Source organism: Sceloporus occidentalis, unplaced genomic scaffold, assembly GCF_023333645.1.
Source record: "Sceloporus occidentalis isolate IW3139 unplaced genomic scaffold, rSceOcc1.0.p SCAF_11, whole genome shotgun sequence".
NCBI lineage: Eukaryota > Metazoa > Chordata > Lepidosauria > Squamata > Phrynosomatidae > Sceloporus > Sceloporus occidentalis.
Genome location: NW_028316991.1, coordinates 3628818 through 3649734, shown reverse-complemented (window position 1 = coordinate 3649734; position 20917 = coordinate 3628818). Strand labels below are relative to the sequence as shown.

General features: G+C 36.4%; 1 protein-coding gene across 1 annotated transcript; it reads right to left on the bottom strand.

Moving 5' to 3' along the window:
* Positions 1-1211: 1211 nt before the first annotated feature.
* LOC149305445 (dnaJ homolog subfamily C member 5B-like) lies at positions 1212-18269 on the bottom strand. The gene is made up of 4 exons (XM_089477391.1): positions 18163-18269; positions 7199-7412; positions 6293-6467; positions 1212-1306 (listed from the first exon to the last, which is right to left on the bottom strand). The coding sequence occupies exons 1-4, from the start codon at positions 18267-18269 to the stop codon at positions 1212-1214; spliced, it is 591 nt and encodes a 196-aa protein (XP_089333517.1).
* Positions 18270-20917: the final 2648 nt, after the last annotated feature.

Genomic DNA, 20917 nt, shown 5'->3' with positions numbered 1-20917 from the left:
ATGTATCATTTTGCCCCAACAGCCTGCCTGTGCCATCTTTATCCCAAACAGCCTGCCTGTACTATTGCTGCCCCCAAACAGCCTACCTGTGCCATCTTTGCCCCAAAACACTTCTACATCCATGCTAACACACACTTACAGTTCTACATCCACATCTATACTAACACACACTTATACATACATTTATTCAGTCATTCATTCAGCCACTCATTCATTTACCCACCTATTCACTCACTAATTTATACTCCCTCCCGCACTCCCTTACCTCACCTGCATCTTTCTCTGTGACGCAACCTCTCCTTTACCATCCAGAACACAGCAAGATCATGCAATGCAACATAATGTGACCCCTCTGAGATCCTGCTTTCTTCTGGGCAGTAGAAGAGTGGTTGCTCGCCACAGCGGTAAGATGCAGGTTCGCTTGTTGTTACTCCACTGGGGCCTGCAAACATCTGCCCCAATGGACCCCAATGGGGAAATCTCCTGGTTTCTCAGTAGGCCAGTCTGGCCCTGATAATCAGATTAAGTTTCCAAAGCTGTTAAAACAACCATGAGGTTATTTTACACGAAAGTAGATCGACCAACAAATTATATTTGTACATTGAGCATTTATTAAATTATTGCAAATGATTGGTTATCATATTTAAATTACATACTAAGATTAAAAGCATACAAAGATTTTGATATTAGAAGTTAGGTGAACCAATCAACAACAATCAGCAGCTTATCAATAGGGGAGAAGCAGAACATCAAACCGAATCACTGTTCTGTGGTATACGTTCATGCACAATGCTTATTTTAACAGTAAACACCAATACATACGTTTATTTAATATATAGAAATATGGAATTTGGGGGAAAAGTGATGGGTCAAGTTAATAAATATGCATTGCACTGTCCAGCTGTACCTCTCTATCTCTCTATCGCACAACCTCATCTGAATTGCCTATATTTTGTATGTAAAAGAATATAAATCGGTAAACAATTGGGTGAGTTAACATGTTGCACCAAGTGATTTTAATAATAAGCATTCCATTTTCTTAGACTTGAAAGAAAATTATTCTATGCTCTAAATGCTAAGTGTCTGAGCTTAAATGAACAGTAATGTGAATGTAGTGTGCACATTTTGAGTAGATATAATGCTTTGTAATTACTATTAAAGTTAATCTTATTATTCCAATTTAATCCAATGTTTTTTGTGGGCAATAATTTCTATGAGTCTGTTTGATAAGAGCGTTGATTGTCTCCAATCAGCTGTGTTTTCTCATTTGCATTTGTTGGTTGCATTACGATTGGTGTATATCCATCTGAAACAAAAAAAACAAGTTTAACAAATGTTAAGTTTTAATTTACTGCCTCCTTCCATGTAGTGCATATAACAAAAAAAGCTTTAAAAAGGAGTGGTTTTACAACAATGCTGTCACCCAATTCCATTCTGAATAAATAACATACCTCAGGCACAAATAGAACCAAGATAACAAAAAAAGTGTCACTGTCCAAAAAAGTTCAAAATAAAGAAGCAGTGGCTCAGCACTCAAATGATAAGGTGAGTTCATTTCACACAGGCAACGTTTCAACACACAGGTCTTTCTCAAGCCAAAAAAGTTGTCTGGCTGCTAAAAAATCACCTAAAGAGGTTCTGGGTCAAGAACGTGTCTAGAAATAGAGAAATAGATAGGTAGATTCGTGGATAGATAATATCATCTATCCACCATATTATCTGTATAATATATATATATATATATATATATATATACACAGAAGATTTCTGTGATGTAGAGAACAATACACATTTCTTTGGAGCTGCATATGATTCCAAGTAAAGATTTAACATACTATACAACAGGGTTTAATAAATATTCACAGAACAAGAAAACCTGGTGCCCCTGATGCTCCTGCACATTTCATTGCTATCACAGACTATTGGAAAACTAAGGTTATATTAAAACTGCAAAACTATGACCCCGTTTTTGTAGTTTATTTAATCTAAATTTGCTGTGTGTCCGTATGATCTATATGTCTTTATAACATAGCAAAAATTATGCAATATCATATTAAAAGGGCACCATGTGCTCCTACACAGTCACCAATAAATACAAGTACATGTCCCAGGAAAATTATGGCAATAATCAACTTATTTATAGTATTAATCTGATGTGACCTCAACTATGACATAAGACAAAGCTAATGAAGGCTAGAATGAGTAATTCTATAGGTAAAACAATAACAGTCTTCTTTGAATAATGATGGTCATTTACCATAAAGAGTCATAAGCTAGAGAAAGAATAGATCATAATAAATTATTATTTAATGCAGTGGAACACATGGGATTTTCAGGTAAGTTGATGTCCTTACAAAAAACCTTGAGGACCCCATCCTGCAGCTAAATGATTTTTCATGGTACCACATCAATGAGAATTACATGCATCTTTATTGAACATTTTCGGTTTCTGGGATATATAGTGATATTTGGAGTTTAAAGCAAGTACACTTATTACAACATTTTTTGGGGGGGGGGTTTAAACCCCAAAAAAACTTTTTACTACACATAATAATAATAAGTTATATGCATACAATTGTATTTTTGTACCGGTGTCACAAGGCTAATTCATTACTAGATGTTTTTATATAGTACCGTTTTTTCTATATTACTTTGGTTGGTGAATTTCCAAATTAGACAAAACATTAAGTGAGGTCTCTAGCATGTTTAGCAAGGGAAGTTTAGCATATCTGTCAATCACAACTTAATGAAACTTAAACCTCTTGGGTTCCTGTCTAGAGCCGATCTACTTCCTATCTTGGGTTCTGTAGGGGAAACAATTTAGCAATGTCTCTCAAAGTCAATTTGAATACAGTGTGCTGTATTATTGATCTTTTTACGTCTATATATTGGCAGATAGCATATGTTCTTTTATTGCATTGTCAGTGTGATTGTATCAGTGATCCTATTTGTGTCACATGATACTTGAGCATTTGGGATTCCCTGAAAGATTAGAAATGAGTCAAAATATTATTTGCTTAAAGAATTATTAGTCTGAATTTGTCTGGTATTTAAGCGTTACTAGGAATAATGTTTCTAATGCTACAACTAATTATAAAAGTGTTAAATTAATCAGAAATAACAATATCTGTAGAGGGAGTGGCATAACACAAACTAAGAGTTAAAATAAAATGTAAATGATATGACTAATTCTAGAAACGTACCTTGCTTTAATAATTGAAAATGAGGTTTTGAAATGCAGTGTCATAAAAATGATTACAATTCAAAGCTAGAGCTATTATATTATGGAGATCAAATATATATTGTATGTAAATTATTGAATGAATTGGTCTCCTTATATCACAGTGGGTTTTTCAAGCATAATGATTTTCATGTAAAGAGCAAGCAATTCTCACAACAGCAATAAGGTGCTACTTCTAAAAATACTAAACAAAAAAGGCATTGCAATATGACTGGAAATATACTTTTATTGTAATTTGCCAAACTACTTTTCTACAAAAACCATAAGAGTTACATTATCAACAAATATACAAGTAGGGAAAGGGACAAAGACGGGGTTGTTAAAATAAAAATAGTTGTAGAGGGGACCCTGTTTTCTAGCCTCCATGAGTAATTGATGAGAATTATTCCAACTTGACTTATTTAAGTTGACTTTGGATGATTATTAGACTTGCGCATTCATTGTCATACAAATGGGTTTTTGTGCCGATCTTTACCATTTCGTCCATTCTTCCAAAGAATAAACAAATGAATGAATGGAACATTGGACGAGAAAAACGAATGTGCGCAATACGAAAATCTTCATTCATTCATTCCACTAAAATGGTGGATGAATTTTGTACAAACCAAAGACAGACAAATGTCGTTGAGTATGAAGAAAATGTTTTCTACGAAAGCAATGTGAAAACGAACAAAAATTTTCTGCTGGCGCCCAACTTAATCAATCCGGTGTTATGACATCATCAGGGGAAGTAGAAAGACAGATCCACAATGTCTTCAAACACCCACAGGCATACCTGGTCATTATCATTAACATTTATGATTAGCATGTGCAAAGCAGAATAGAAATAAGTTGCAGTTTTTATAAATATTGAGCAAAAATGCAAAATTTACAGTAATGGAACTAGCTACAAATACTCTATATTCCAGCAGAAATCAAATGGTAAAATATTTTTCCCTGTGGTGCCCACACCCCCTAAATACTGATATTTAAGAGAAACAATAGAATATTTTTATGTTATAGGATAAAACCATTTATTTTTTTCCCATTTTTCACCTAATTTTTAAAGATTTTGTCATGCAAAATAGTTTGATGGGATGTATTCTGATTATAAAGAACAGGCAGATTGTTTAAAAATGTTCTTCAATTTCCAGAAAATATTCCACTATCTTCTCTGAAAGTAATGTCAGATTTATTTGGAGATTCTAGTAGTATATGCTATATATTACTATATTCTACTATATAGATTGTTAAAGGGGTAATATCTTCTAACATGGGTGAATGTCTAGGTAGTCACCTTTTATGTGGTGGAAAAAGAAATCTGTATGTTGCGCTTATGTGCAGTTAGCATCTTTTTCCTGTAAAATGGCTGTTAGTAAATTCGGGTACACACGCTACCACTGACTGCTTCTTAGAATGCAATGAACGCTACCTGCACACTTTCCTCTTTCCAAACCACACAGAGCTCATATATACAACATACTTATATGTTATATACTTGGTATTAATACCTATATGTGGACATGTAGACTCATATATGTATTCTGGGGGTGCTATTCTATACTTTCTACTAGTTTTTAGTGGGTTAATATATGTTTAATAAGCCTTCCTTTACCAACGCACTAGGAACTGATCTAACACTACTTTAATATGCTTCAAAAGCATGGCATTGCGTTGGATGACTGATTTCATTAAATTTTAATTTCCCTCCTAGAGACTTAACTTGACCTTTGAGGAAACATATCTGCCAATATTCTGGCAGGCATTATTGTCCGTGAGACATGTAGATAACTTCATTACAATTAGCTACATTTCAAGCAAACCTTTAAGAAATTTGGCTTAATTGACCAAAAACTAAAGTGTAGCAACTCTGTGGTGTTCCTGGCACTAAAACTGAACATTTTCAGTAAAATATTGTCACAATATATTCATCACTAAGACCCAGGATAATGAAATACATGTATATACAAATCATACAAATCAATTAAATGATCCTTAATTAAATGTTTCATCTAATTGTGGAATATTAAGGTTTTTCCTGCATACACAAATTATTTAAGAAGCTCCATACACTGCTACTTTTTTGTATTGACCAGATAAAGACATTTGTGCTTCCTATGTTTTTACAAGGATGCTACCCTGAAAGCAAATAAAACACTGGCTTGAGTCTTCAATTGATCTGTTGAGATGGAGAAGAGACCTGTATATGTGTAGCAAAGATTTATCACAATGTTTACATTTTCAAGCTAATGTATATTTTCCTCTCCAATGGAAAAACTAAGCTAAAATTTGAGACTCTCCTAATAGGGACCTAACCATAAGGCAAGCTACACATAAACATATACCCTGTGATGCTGAGAGAAGATATGGGGCCGGCATCAGGCACAGGTGCTGGGCATTAAAACCCCCTGGAGGCTGTTGATCAGGGAGACTAGAGGCTGTTGGAGTTCCACAGTGCTCACAGGGCAAGGTGAAGCCCTGGAGAAGACTATTCCTGAGCCAAGTGAGGCAATACCTGGCTGTGTGTGCTGTCTGGGGAGCTTTCCAGAGCCTGGCTTAGCTGGGTCTGGCTGGGAGGTCTAGTTAGTGGATATTTAAGCCGGTCAGTCTGGGCCAGCATAGTATAGCTAGAGAGGGCTCCAATTAGGAGCTAGGTTTCTTTATTTTATGATTTTGTTTTGGGGTGCTTCATTTGAGCAGTTGAAAATAAATAGTTGTTACTGAGCCTTATTGCCCTAGAGGACTGTGCTTAAGAACCCTAACAGTGACATTTACGGCCCTCATGCTACAGGGTCTGTCACAACTCACACTGACTTACATGCATACGCACGCACACACACATATACTCATACATATAAGCATACACACTCACACACATTCACACACACACATCACATACATTATACAGATTGGCAGATACAGTTTATTTTGGATCAGGATCAGCTTGAAAAATATGACAGGAAAGCCGCCCATATTCTACCAATGGACCTTATACATTTATGATTTTTTAAGCATATGAAGAACTCCTTAGAACAAGGCATCACTCAGTGATTTGTTTTGTTTTTACTTTACCTGATTCCATATCTGTCTTGATTTCCTCCTCTAAGTCCTCAGAAGACACATAACATTCATAGTCCTCTCCCCCTGTTGGTCTGGGTTTGCATTTTCCAAAACAACAATTACAGCAACAGCAGAGGCAGCAGCAAAAATAACAGCCAGTCAAGAGTCCACAGATTGCAAACAGACCCTAAATAGAACAAATGGGACCGGTTTGAAGAAAAATAAATCAGAATTAATTTGTCCATTTACTACCATTTTTAATGGTACATTACATGTGTAGTGACATCCTACTCACCATCCACCTTGAAATACGAACAAAAAAACCAGAATTTTCTATATTCCCTATGTAATATGGAACAGCAAGCCATTTCTTTTTTTCTACACCATATAGGGTTTGCAATAAATGTAATATGTACAGTTCCTAGCTGTGATGACTTGTTATTCTATTCCAGTAGGCATTGTGTGTATTAGTTAAAAAAACGTAATTACCTTAGGCAGAAGCTGCAGCAACAGAGCGGTAGATTGTCACTTCCTCTGTGGTCTGAAGATTCTTGCCCCTTGAGGCAGCCAACTGAGGCAGCCTATCAGTCCCAAAAAAGTGCTTTCATGCTAATGCTATCATACAAAGTGTATATATAGTTTGGAGTGTCCTTTTAATGAGTATGGTATAGCTCAGGTAGATATCATCTCTTGATTTTGGGATATTAAGGCAAATTATTTATGTACAGTTTGTGGTTTCCTGACCTCTGAACTACCATATACATCATGCAGAAATGTAGGGTCACCATCCAAGTGGCCAACATGTTTCAGTAAACAAATCACTCATAAACTTAGCACTCAGGGCAAACAGTATTATTTTAAACATTTGCTTGTTAAAAATCAACTGGTATTTAACATAAACAACTAGAAAAATCTCACCTTTGCCCACCAACTAGACAGCATGAAGTAGGCATTAACGTTTTCTTCTCCAAATTGTTCTGCGACGTACAGCCCCAATGAACCATATTTATCATAAATATTCCTTTTTGATGAATCACTAAGGATTGCGTGCGCATTGTTGATCTCTTTGAATGTTTCTGCTGCGTGAGGATTATCAGGATTCTTGTCTGGATGATGCTTTAGTGCTAATTTTCTTTAAAAAAAATTATAATTGTATGTAGTAATTAGTTACACAAACAAAATGCTTGTGGCACATGCAGTCAGATAACACATTCATAGGATAAGATGTAGAGCCATAAGTTCTCAACATCTCAGTAGTCCCCTTTTCAGATGTATTGGAGCTCTGAGTTTATGTAGCTACATTAGCCCCCTGCATTCACTGGCACGCATAGTTACACACAAACTCTCACATTTACACAAACTTACACACTCATGCTACCACACATACACACTGACGCTTACACATACAAACACACACACCATGTTAACACATACTCACACATGCACATTCATACTTACACACATACACATTCATTCTAACACACACACTCTCACTGTAACATACATGCATACATACATACATAGATATCCCTTCCCTCACCCTTGCACAGTGTCCCTGCCGGTGCAGTACAAAATTGTTCACAAAGTACCAGGCCGACCTGTATCAGTACAGACTTTTGGACAGGCCTGGAGTGAAATTGCCTCCTGAGCCACCCTGTCTAGCACTACTCAGAAGTTACCTTGCAGACAAGGAGGAAAATCTTAAAATGTTTAACTCAATATATTTAAGATGTTTTATTTCTTTTAGCTCATCTTTTCTGCATCTTTTTTTCCTTTCTCCACTATTACCTTATACAAGGATGGGAGGTAAGAGTAACAGAGGGGTTTGGTTCTGTGTCTGCCCATAGGGTTGGTTTTATTATATTTAACCTCCTATGCAAATTATTAGCCCCTCCACTCACCCTCCTTAGTTTATAGAGCATTATCAGGACCCTTTTCTTTATATCATTTTTTAATATATATATATATATATTTTAAAGTCCCTAAGTGGATGCTGTTTTTCAACTCACAGCAACTTAAGTTGAGTTGAGTTTACTGTCACTGTCATGTAAATGTGAGTAACAGTAATTAATATGTGAGTTAGGCAAAATGTAAATTTGCAGTTACTCAACCTTAGGCAAATAGACACAAAAAGAGTTAAACGAAAACAGAAAAGATTCTCGGGTTTACTAATCTCCAGCTTTTCCTATTGTGGAGCATTCCTCCCGCTCTGTCTACTATCACTTCCTACAGTATTTAATACTAAATTCTTGAACTTAGTTAAAGCATAATAAATTATATATATTTGAAAAAAGACCTATATGCTATATATATATATCTAATATTGTGAGAATCGAAAACATGAATATTTAGTAATGTGCATAATTAATCTAGTGAAAACAAGGTTTGAAAAATGTGATCAGACATAAAAGAAATTAAAATGTAAAAACATTTAGAAATTAATGAAAGCTTCTTAACACAGATGCACCCGTGTCATTAGAATTAATTCTAAATTAGACCATGTGCTGTAAGAAATACCAAACTAATTAGCAATGATAGGAGTAAAAATACATTTAAAAATGATTTGGTATAACAGACAGTTTTGGTGATATTTTTACATTCATAACAAAACATTTACATTTATTTACATACCTATTAAAGCCATCAAAGAGGATGAATCATTTTCTCTTGAAAACAATTTAATTCTACGGTCATTCCTCGGAGACATCCACTTAATTCCTAAGTGCTTTTTAACATTCTCATAATTACTAATAATGATGGCTGAACCACTTTTGTCACTTTTTAACAATGAATGCTATGTAAATATTCCTTCTCGGTCTCTTACGTAAAACCTAATTTCCCTCATTTTGCATTTTTTCCATGACAGATGTCACCTTCTGGGAGTAAACAAAGGTTTTATAAAACATTTCAACGTACGCTTGGACCCGAAAATGGAAAATTAGTTTCTGAAGTTACAGTAACTGGTAAGACCTTCAAAATTAATTTGTCTTATTGCATCGAGGAAGAAGGACCAGACTGCCTCAGAGAATAAGTGGCAGACGGAAGAGAGGAAAGCAGAATGATCAAATAATTAAGTGTTGCCAGAATTATTGAGAATATTCCAGAGGAAAGGAAATGAAAATGAAAACTAGAATGTTGTCTTGCCTGATATAGAAAAGTGTGGCTTGTATCATGATGATGACTATTATTATCATTTATTTATATAGCACCAACAATTGATGTAGCGCTTTACTTAAATAATGAATATATATATCTATATATAGATATATATATCATTTGCACATATCTGGCCATATATATATTTTTAAACTGTTAATTCAAGGGTTCTGGCAGAAACAGTGTCTGAATTATAGCTGCTTAATTGTTAAATAAATATTTTATTCATGCATTACTGGTTTAGTAAATTTAAGCTAATATCAACATTTTCCTATAGAAAATGGAACGATTTAACATTTTTATTTCTATTGATGCTATCCCCATGATTAATGATGGCAATTCCATTTACTTTTTTAAACTTTAGATACAACATACTTTATTAATAGCAATAAAAATAAAAATGCTGCACCTTTTATGTTCTTCTGACCGTGTGTTTTATATTTATTTCTCAACATAATGTGTTAATTCAACTATATATTTTAGTCTTTTAATATTTTAGAAAGACTCATTAAATATTGGGTAGGAAACTGCAGTGGCGATGGATCATTTTTTTTCACCGTGTATATTCTTCACCTCTGATATATACTTTTAATAAATTGTGTGTTTGGAAGATACTTGACATGTTTTTTTTCCAGGGTACACAAGTAATAAGTGCTCACTGTGGTCCTGGTGGCTTAATTTCCCTGAGGGGGAAGATCAGCAGGAGCTTTGTCCTCTCCACACTCCCTTCGCCCTGATTCTGCTTATAATACTCTTATCTTAATCTCATCTATCCATCAAGCCCATGAATTAATGAGTCAGAACTCCCACTTTCTGTTTCCACATAAAGATAAAGGTGAGGATTAGCAACTGGGGTAAACTGGGGTAAAGTCCACACAAGCACTATATGTATTAATATATATATATATATATATATATATATATATATATATATATATATATATATATTGTATGTGAAAATGTATTCATTATGATTTTCATCACATTTACATACCATGCTCTATGTAATACCATTTACTGTAGCTACATAAAAGACAAAACAAAAAGACAGTGTTGTTGCAATATATCATTGTGTGCCATCCTAAATGCTATTTATTATTGGTAGAAAGAAGCCTTAATTTTACCAAAAAAATTAAGGCCTTGTCAAGACAAACCAATGTACACCTACTGTTATAAAGCTATGGTATACCTATAGTACAGATTGTTTTATTTTTCATATGTTTAGTACATTATGCTTTATGATGTTTATATTTATATTGTAAGCTTGATTGCTTGAGGTTCAATGTATGTAATACAATAAAAAAATGTTTATCAATCAGTTTCCTTTATAGGTAGATAAAGGAGGGCAGCAAGGTGAAGGGGACTCTTCACCAAAGCTATTATGCATATAGAACAGGTGGGTCAAAAGCATATTAGGGTATGGGGTGCATTTCTATTTTTTGAGACTTAATTATTAATTATAATAATTAATTATATTTGCCTGCTTAAATTAAAAAAAAAAATAACAAAGTCGTTAGGGTTTCTCTAAGGCTGTGACAAAATTCTGATGAATTTGCATACAACCCCACCTGAAAGCTTTACATATTCCCATATACAACAATCTATCATGCTTTACAGTGCATGCAAATGATTGAGATGATGCTTGTTAAGAAAGTGTATAGGAGTGGGGTTTGTAGAGGTAATATAAGGCAATGAGGGACACCTCTCTTCTCTTTATTTTTAGTTTTTTATTCATCCTTAACTTAATACAAATACCCTCATATTAAGTCCAGCTGAGATGCTATTCTCCTTACAGGACCATACCTAAAACTCTCAGGTCTCAGGGCAAAGGAGCAGATTCTCAGTCTAGAGCTGACTCCTTGCTTTTCTAGACTGCTGTGATCACATATAAAACTCTCAATTGGTACTTTTGTCCCCAGTATATAGTTGATATCTCTGCTTGAATTTGGGTGATCCAATAAAGTGTATTTTTAAATAACGATGAGTCAGTGGTTCCATGAGTGCCGGTATTAGAGCCATTTGGGTAACACATTTGATAAGTAACTATATAAAATCTGCATGATGGGCTATTAAAAGGGTTAATATTCCAAGAATATCAGGGTCAGCTAATTTTGAAAGTTCCCAGGTATGTCAGGGATGTGCATGACACAGATACTTGCAGCAGGGTGAACGTTTGGCCTGAAGGCGCCAATACAAAATAAAAGCCGTAACTGTGTGCTGTCTACAGTCATTGTAGGCAGGTTCGAAAACAACATTTCATTAAGTTACATCATGTTATTGTTGAATAGATCATATGCTATTCTATGCTATTAAGTGGGTGTTTATGGCACATATTGCAAACAATGTCAGTTATGCTAGTGGGGAATAGTCTACCAACACATGTACGTGTAACACAATATTACCAAAAAGCTTTAATTGTTTCTATAAAATGCAATTAATTCCTAGTCTAGGGTGAACAAGGTTGATACTGTATTTCATGGATCAATATCACACCACATCAGAAGCCAAACGCTTGATGTGTAATTTTAATCTCACTTCATTTAGGTCAGGGCTGGTTTGGAGATTGCTCTCCAGCTTTACCCAGCAGAAATAAGTGTACTAATGGCTAGATAAGCTTTATGGGAATTGATATTCCACAACATCTGGAGAGCCACTTGGCAATACGATCTTGGAACTTCAGCCTTCAGATAGACCTCACTGCAAATAGAAAAGGCCAACTGGACCAGGCAGCAACTCTACCTAATGCTCTGTCTAATCACTAAAGTTATTTTTTTTTTAGGAGAATGTTTTCAACTACCTGATATTAGTATACCCCAATTAGGTTCTCATACAAGAAAGGCTCAGATGACCCTGATTAATGTATAGTTAATGGGTTGGGAGTTCCTTAAAGTAATGTAGCTAACTTAACAACACATTATACCAGGTCAGCTTTTTGGGGAGAATGGTCTTTTATGATGCATAGAGATATCAAGGAGTTAAAAAGTTCACCTTCAGGCATACATACACTCTATATATATATATATATATATATATACAGACAGACACAGTATGTATATATATATATATTTACATTTAAGAAATATTTTAAAATGAAAATGTTTACATTTTTTAATTTTTTTATGATTTAAATGATAACCATTTACTGTACTTTGCTAAAAAAAAAATGTATCTATAAAAAAAGAAGTACTGTATTTGCTCGATTATAAGACGAGGTTTTTTTCAGAGCAAATGCTCTGAAAAAGAACCCTCGTCTAATAATCGCGGTCGTCTTATAATCAGACCTCAAATAGGTCTGACTATGAGACGACTAAGATCCAGATCCCCCGCAGCTGCAGGGGACCTGGATCCTCCTGTCTCCAACCCCCCCACCCCACTTACCGGTGCTTCTGAGTCCCCGGTGTGCAGCGGAGGGAGGTGTGGCTAGCAGCGGGGGTGGTCTGCGTCCATCGCGCAGACCTTCCCCGGCTGTCAGAGATCAGAGTTCCCCGCACCAGAGAACTCTGATCTCTGACAGTCGGGGAAGGTCTGGGCGATGGACGCAGACAACCCCCGCTGCTAGCCACACCTCCTTCCGGCTGCAGCGTAAGTTCTCTACGCGAATCGCGTAGACATCTACACGCTGCCCCGGCTACATGACAGGGGAGTCAGAAGCACGGGTAAGTTTGGAGGTGGGAGGGGGAGGGACTGTTAAATGGGGGCATAAGGCATTTCTGGAGGCAGAGTGTTCTATGAAATGCGTTTTAACCCCCTTAATGCCACTCTGCCTCCAGAAATGCCTTTTTAACTCTCTATATGCCACTCTGCTTCCTGAAATGCCTTAAAACTCCCTATATGCCACTCTGCCCCATAATATGCCTTTTAACCCCCTTAATTCCAGAATGGCATATAGGGGTATAAGGCATTTCTGGAGGCAGAGTGGCACATAGGGGGTCAAAAGGCATATCATGGGGCACAGTGGCATATAGGGTTAAAAGGCATATCATGGGGCACAGTGGCATTTAGAGGGTTAAAAGGCATATCATGGGACACAGTGGCATTTAGAGGGTTAAAAGGCTTATCATGGGGCACAGTGGCATATAGGGGGTATAAGGCATTTCTGGGGCAGATGTGCATAACTGGGGGGCAGGTTGGAAAATAGAAGGAAATAAAACCAAAATATTTTTCTCAATCATAGCTTTTATTAAAAAAAATAGTTTACATGAATAACATTTACTGGTAAAACTTTTTTCCTATAGGGTCGTCTTATATTCAGGCTTTTTCTTTTTTTCCTAAATTAATATTCAGATTTGGGGGGTCGTCTTATAATCAGGGTCGTTTTATAATCGAGCAAATACGGTATGTAAATCTGAGGTTGGCAGATAAACTGACGTTCCTAGTGCTTGTCTAGGTCGTACCAATGCAAAATAGTTTAAAGTAATCTGTTTAGATTTTTGTTTGGTATTGGTTTATTCTGATAGTTTCCACTTATTATTCCATAATAGTAATTTGCATTTATATAAGAAATTCCATCTAAAGAGGATTCAATTTGTTTTTCAATCATAATTCCATGCATCTTGACTTTTATGCAATGACGAGATTAGTTAGTAGAAATAGTGTCTGCCCAGCATCAACCATAAAAGAAAAAGAAAACAGTATGATGTGAAAAAGTATTAGAAAGGAACCTTTCTATGAACAAAGGCTTTGTTCTGAACACATCTCTTGGGTTAGCAACAAAAACATTTATATTAAGCACCTAACTTGATCTGCATTGATAAAAACTAAATGGAGGTAAGCTCAAACAACGAGCCAGTCGTGACGTTCAATTTAATACCTCACAAACGTCCTTCTTTAGGACGGACTGTCCACCTATTTGACCCAAATCCCTCTACATCTCTTTTACTCTTACAGCTGAGGTCCCCCTAAAAATTATGTCATTTCAACACAATTTTTTTGTGAACTGTATCTTTTTAATGCAGTTTACTAGAATGTGTTTAGTACAAATTTTAACTGCACTGATTAGAAATATGAGTAAATTACAGAATCGCTGTTCCTCTCCCAATGGATTTGTTATATAGTGAAGTTTGAGTTTGCAAGGATTTGTCTGCTTCCACCATTTAAATTCCCAATGCGCTGTCTCTGAAGTCTTGGTGCTTTAAACAACTAAGGAATATAAATGTGTCAATTAGGCAAATATGAAAACTTAGCATACTACGCAGATAATCTATTTCTCTGCTCTACGGTTATTCTTTGAATTTCTCTATCTTATCTCTTTATTGAAAACCATAACAATTGTTTTAGGTATATATATGTATATATTCAATTTTCTTGAATGTTTTTCACTTTTGAATAGAATGATGGACTTGAAATTGTTTGGAAATGGCCTTATAACCCTTCCCAGATTGATGGGCAGCAACAATTGCTTTTCTAAGATCATTCCTGATATCCTTTCTCCTTGGCATTGTGCTAACACATACCTGAATGCTCCAGACCAGCAGACTGCTTTTATAGAGATGGTCACACTTGCTGATGATCAATTAATCAAGGGCATTTGGTTAGCAGCACCTGTCTTCTACTTAGCATCTTATTACTATGGAAGCAGTAAGGATGTACTTAGTTTTTCAGACATGGCTTCTCCATTTTGGCTTTATTTTTGTTGAATAAATCATGTAATATGTAAGAATTCAAAGAGGGTGTACCTTCTTTTATATGTACACATTCAGGTGGAACACATTTTCTAAAGGTTATTCAGGGACATAGGTTTCATGTGTACAGGAATGTCCAGGATAATCCAGGATATGTGGTGACCCTGCCATCTTTATCTTTTCAATCAAGTTTCCTGGCGCCAACCTAGCTTCTTCCAAACAGGTGCCATTCTCTCAAGCTTACCTGCCTAAAAAAGCCAACCCACGCTCTACTTCATTTGTGATATAATGGGGGCTAACAACACCTACCTACTGGATTCCATGTGGAGCAAAGGAGAGAGAGCTCCTAGTGAACTAACATGGGAAGTTTTCCGGTATGGAAATATGAAGACAGGATAGTGAATGATTCACTAAACAGTAAAAATGCAATATGAAGTACCATTTACCCAATGATTAGTCAATAACATATTCCAGGATAACTTTACGAAAATAAGATTTCATTTTATTCTATTAGCTCGCATAAGTGACTAATACCTAACTTGACATTGCAGAATCATCTTTTTAAAGCTTACTTGTAGGGCTGAAACAACTAATCGATAATGAAAATCGTTATCAACGATTTTCATTATCGATTAGTCAAATCGATTTTTATCAATTATAAAGAGAGGTTTTTTCAGAGCAAATGCTCTGAAAAACTCCTCTCCTTATATAATCCGATCTCAAACAGAGATCGGATTATAACACTAGAATCCAGATCCCCCGCAACGCTGCAGGGGACCTGGATTCCCCTCACTGTCGGCCGGTGGGTGTCCGTGCGATACGCACAGACAACTTCCGCCTCTCCCCTCCACTTCCATACACCCCTCTGACTCCTCCCCCCTCCCATACACCGCTCTGCCTCTCTCCCGACTGCCTGGTATTTTGTGAACCTCCGTTGCTAACAGGCACTTTCACTGCAGCTTCATAGAAGCCTCAGCGTAAGTGAAGGTGAGTAACGGAGGCTGTGGCAATGGGGGCGAGTGGCATATTGGAAGTTATAAGGCATATAGGAGGTATAAGGCATATCGATATTAGACATATCAGGGGGAGCATAAGACATATCTAGAGGTAAAAGGCATATCAGGGGGCTCAGTTGCATATCACTGGCATATAAGGAGTATAAGGCATATCGGGGGCACAGTGGCATATCAGGGGGCAAAGTGGAATCTCTGGCATATAAGAGGTATAAGGCATATATGGGGGCAGAGTGGCAAGCTGGGGGCATAACTGGGGGCAGTTTGGTAAATAAAAGAAAATATAAACAAGGCTTTTTTCTCAGTTTTTATTAAATATGAAAAATAGTTAACATATGAATTAATATTTACTAATAACTTTGTATTAAAACCTAGTTTGAGAAACACTGTGTTTGGGTTCTTGTAGCTTTTATTATTATGTCAGTAAAATAAGAAGGTGAATAGAGAGAGGCCATTGCAATACAGAGATGAAAGTGTAAATTGTACGTTTTTTATTACATTATTTTAAATTAAAAAAAAATGCATTTTTTATCCGATTAATTGATTAATAGAAAAAATAATCGGCCAACTAATCGATTATTAAAATAATCGTTAGTTGCAGCCCTACTTACTTGGTTTATGTATGACTCACACTAGAGCAAGGACTCACTGGTAATTTGGTTTCGGGTGCACTTAATGAACAAAATGATTCTTTAATAACCCACATGCTTTTAAGTTATGTTTCATAGTGTAGGGAATGTTCTTTTTGACTAGCAGACTAAGAATCTAGACCAGACCTGGGCAAAGCACGGCCCGCGGGCCACATCCGGCCCGCTGAATAGCTCGGACCGGCCCGCAAAGAGTGTCCTGGTGACTCACCAATGAGTCCGGTGTCCCCCCCCGCCCCGGTCACTTACCTTAAACTCCTGTGTTGGAAGCGTTTGTCTCGGGTGCCGGCGCTTTACGCTGGGCGCCGGCATATGACGTCAGACGCCGGCGATCAGCAGTGAAGCGCCGGCACCCGAGACAAACGCCTCACGCTTCCAACACAGGAGTTTAAGGTAAGTGACCGGGGCGGGGGGGGAGATCCTGAGAAGGGGGGGTTAGGGAATTAGAGGGGAGATACTGAGAAGGGGGGTTAGGGAGGGAGGTCTTACTGTGTGTGTGTGTCTTACTGTGTTTGTGTGTGTATCTTACTGTGTGTGTGTATCTTACTGTGTCTGTGTGTGTCTCACTGTGTCTGTGTGTGTCTTACTGTGTCTGTGTGTGTCTCACTGTGTCTGTGTGTGTCTTACTGTGTCTGTGTGTGTCTCACTGTGTCTGTGTGTGTCTCACTGTGTCTGTGTGTGTCTTACTGTGTCTGTGTGTGTCTTACTGTGTCTGTGTGTGTCTCACTGTGTCTGTGTGTGTCTTACTGTGTCTGTGTGTGTCTCACTGTGTCTGTGTGTGTCTTACTGTGTCTGTGTGTGTCTTACTGTGTCTGTGTGTGTCTTACTGCGTGTGTCTTACTGTGTTCATAGCTTATTCAGTTATTGTAATAAATATTTTAGCCCATTTTTTAGCTCAAAATATTTTTTCCTTTTTTTTCTCCTCTAAAATCTAGGTGCGTCTTATCAGCAGGTGCGTCTTATAGAGCGAAAAATACGGTATGCACTCCGAAGCCTTGTTCATTTTGTTCACTTCTGTGCTGTGCTAATAGTTATTCAGGCCTTACTTATTCAAGCACCTCTACCAATGACGTAGGCTTGAATAACTTTATTAAACAGCACATAAGTTAACAAAATGGACAAGGCTTCGGAGTTTGTAGTTTGTAGAGGTCTGGCCCTCTAAAACCATTCCAATTTCTCATGTGGCCCCATGGGAAAATTAATTGCCCACCCCTGATCTAGACCATAGTACATTCATTTGTAAAATAATAATGCCGTGGCTTGATTAGGTAATTCTAGATGTTGAGAATGATAAAAGTTTGTAATTGTGATTTTTTGTGTATTTGCTTGCTATATCTTTGTTTTTAAATGCAATTTTCCAAATAAAATGTGTAATCTTGACAGTATAAAGTAAAATGATAACTTTTAGCATAGACATTGACAAGGTTTATATACACCACACATACCTGTAGGATTTCTTAATTTCATCATGAGTCACACCTTTTTCTAAGCCAAGAATTTGATATAATGCCTCACCAGACGTTGACAATGAACGCTGTCTTTGCTCAGACATCCTAGTTCTGAAAATATGATGAAAACAAACAAATTAAAAGAAATTGATTAAGAACAGAAAGGGGCAGGTTGGTCAAGGAGGCTGTTCCAAACTTCTTCAAACATGGTCGGTTAGACTTGGATGGGGCAGATGCACAGTGGGGTATGCTACCTTAACAAAGGCTTCAGTCATGGTAAACGTAGGTAAGATGTGATGATGTTAAGGTGTAATGGAATTAATATGTTTTAGTAAGAGGGTGTTTTAGAGTTAATGTGTATGTGTGTGTTAAAATGAGTGTCTACGTGTGTGATGATGTAGGGTTGTATGTGTGTGTTTTAGAGTGAGTGTGTATGTGTAAGTGTTTGTTAGTGGGAAGTTGTATAAGTGTTATAGTGAGTACTTGTTTAGTTACAACATGTTTATTCTGTACAAATACCAAAAGTATATTGGTAAAGAGTGGTTAATTCCAAAGTGTTTGCGGTTTTGGTACTTGCATTTATTAAACCCTGTAGTACTCACAATGAGCTTTTTTCCAGAATGTGGAAAATGTATTTTGTTTATAGAAATATACATGTATTCGAAAATGAGAAACCATTCCAACGTGTATACCATGGAAACTGCCATCTTTACATCCTTTTCTTCTCTCCATTTAGTTATCTTAGCCCTTTTGTTAAATTGCTGACGTGTTGACTTGTTCAGGTATCTTTTTAATGATGGGGAGGCGAGGGGAGGACAGGAAATTGATTACCAATCTCACACAATTAGTGTGTGTGTGATTCTGCCCAAAATATCATGGTGCTTCATCTGCATTTGAGTTCCCCTCTACTCACATTTTCCATTTTGCAAAGTACCCTGGAACACCGGAGGGGCAATTCAGGGTGGTGAAATCCCAGCAGATGCTTATATACATTGCTCCTGGCATATAAAATCTATTTCACACCAAGACTGGGAAACAAATCAAACCAGCATATATTTTTGCTGTCTATATATTGTGTCCATCACATTGTCTTCATCTTTATCACACACATCATAACCACCAGCAATAAAATACCCCCCCAGAAGAAAATGTTAAAATATAGATTTAACTTTGTCACACAGACACAAACTCAAATATTCTCCCCATTCTTAGCCACACTGATGTCCACCCAAATACACATACCATTCTCTATATGAAAGCACACAGGGCGGCTGATGCACTTAAGTATACAACTTCACACATCTCTGCCATACACATTTATGTTAGGTCCTCTATAACACAACGCCTAAGAGGCAGCTCCTATTGGGTCCACAAAGACATAGAGATACAGTCAAGAGAAAGAAGTAAGTCTAATTAGTGAGAGTTCTGATGGTGCATAATACCATGTACGTTACTGTTTTCCTACATTTTATAATTTGACTGTGTAATTATTTCATTTATGACAAAAAACAGTGTTTTAAAAAAATGTATTAGACATATAAATATACTACCTAGATCATTTTTGCAGGCTGCATCTGCTTTTAGTACATTGGAACCACAATGGAACGATAGGGCAGGTGTTAAGCACCCAGTGCCTAGAACACCAGTGACAAGTACATTAAACAACTGCACAGCCCATTAATAATAATGATAAACATTTTCTTACTGGAGCCAAAGTATTCTGGATAGATAGATAGATAGATAGATAGATAGATAGATAGATATATTTAGCGGTTTAATCTGGGTTACATATGCTTAAGGGATACACCAGGGCTACATTCAAATAATCAATGTCCTGCAAGATCTTTTTTAAATAATGTTTCCAGTTAAAGGTTCCATCACGTCACCCTGCTTCTGACTGCTATGCATTGGTCACCATCAGGCACTGATAAGGTTAAAAGAAACAGACAGTTGTCACATTAACACTAAGGTCACACAGTTGGCTTTGAGAGCAATGTTTATGTTACAGTACTCCTTAAGAAATTCTTCCAGCTAAATAAAGCATGAGCGGCCATAATAAAACACACATAATTATTGGTGATAAAGTTCATTACTCATTTCCTTTCTTTTTTTATGATCTATTAGTTTCTTTTCAGCTTAAACTGTTTTACATCAATTCAATTTGGGCTGTAAATTTTTATTCATGGTAATAAATCCCTGAGCCAAATCACTTGCGCTGTTCCACACATACAGACATGGACACTTTGTTCACATTCAAAAAACGAACATGTTTAGTTTGTTATTTTTATAAATATTTAATAAAACTTTGTGGCATTTTGATCTATGTTCAGGAGCAATACAAAATGGATCACAGCAAGGGTCTCCTTCAGTCTTATTAGTGAAGTATTAGCATGCAATGACTATGCCAAAAAAACTCTGTTGAGGCCAAGGGTCAATGGGACCACAAAAATTAGGTGTGCTATTATTATTATTATTGTAATTAATATTTATTGTTTTATATAATGCCATCATATTCCATAGTGCTGCCTTTGCTTAGTAGGAAACAATGTTATGCAACCATTAAGAGGTAAGACACTGATACTACATAATCCAGATTGTAATATTGGGTCCACGTTTAAAGGTGACATATAAATAAGTTTATCTCACGTTTTGTTGTTCTTTGTTTTCTGTTGTCAGAAAATTGATCTATTAAGCAGTAATTAATAATTGATTAAAGACTGGTACTCAGCTAACACACAATAATATATTGGTA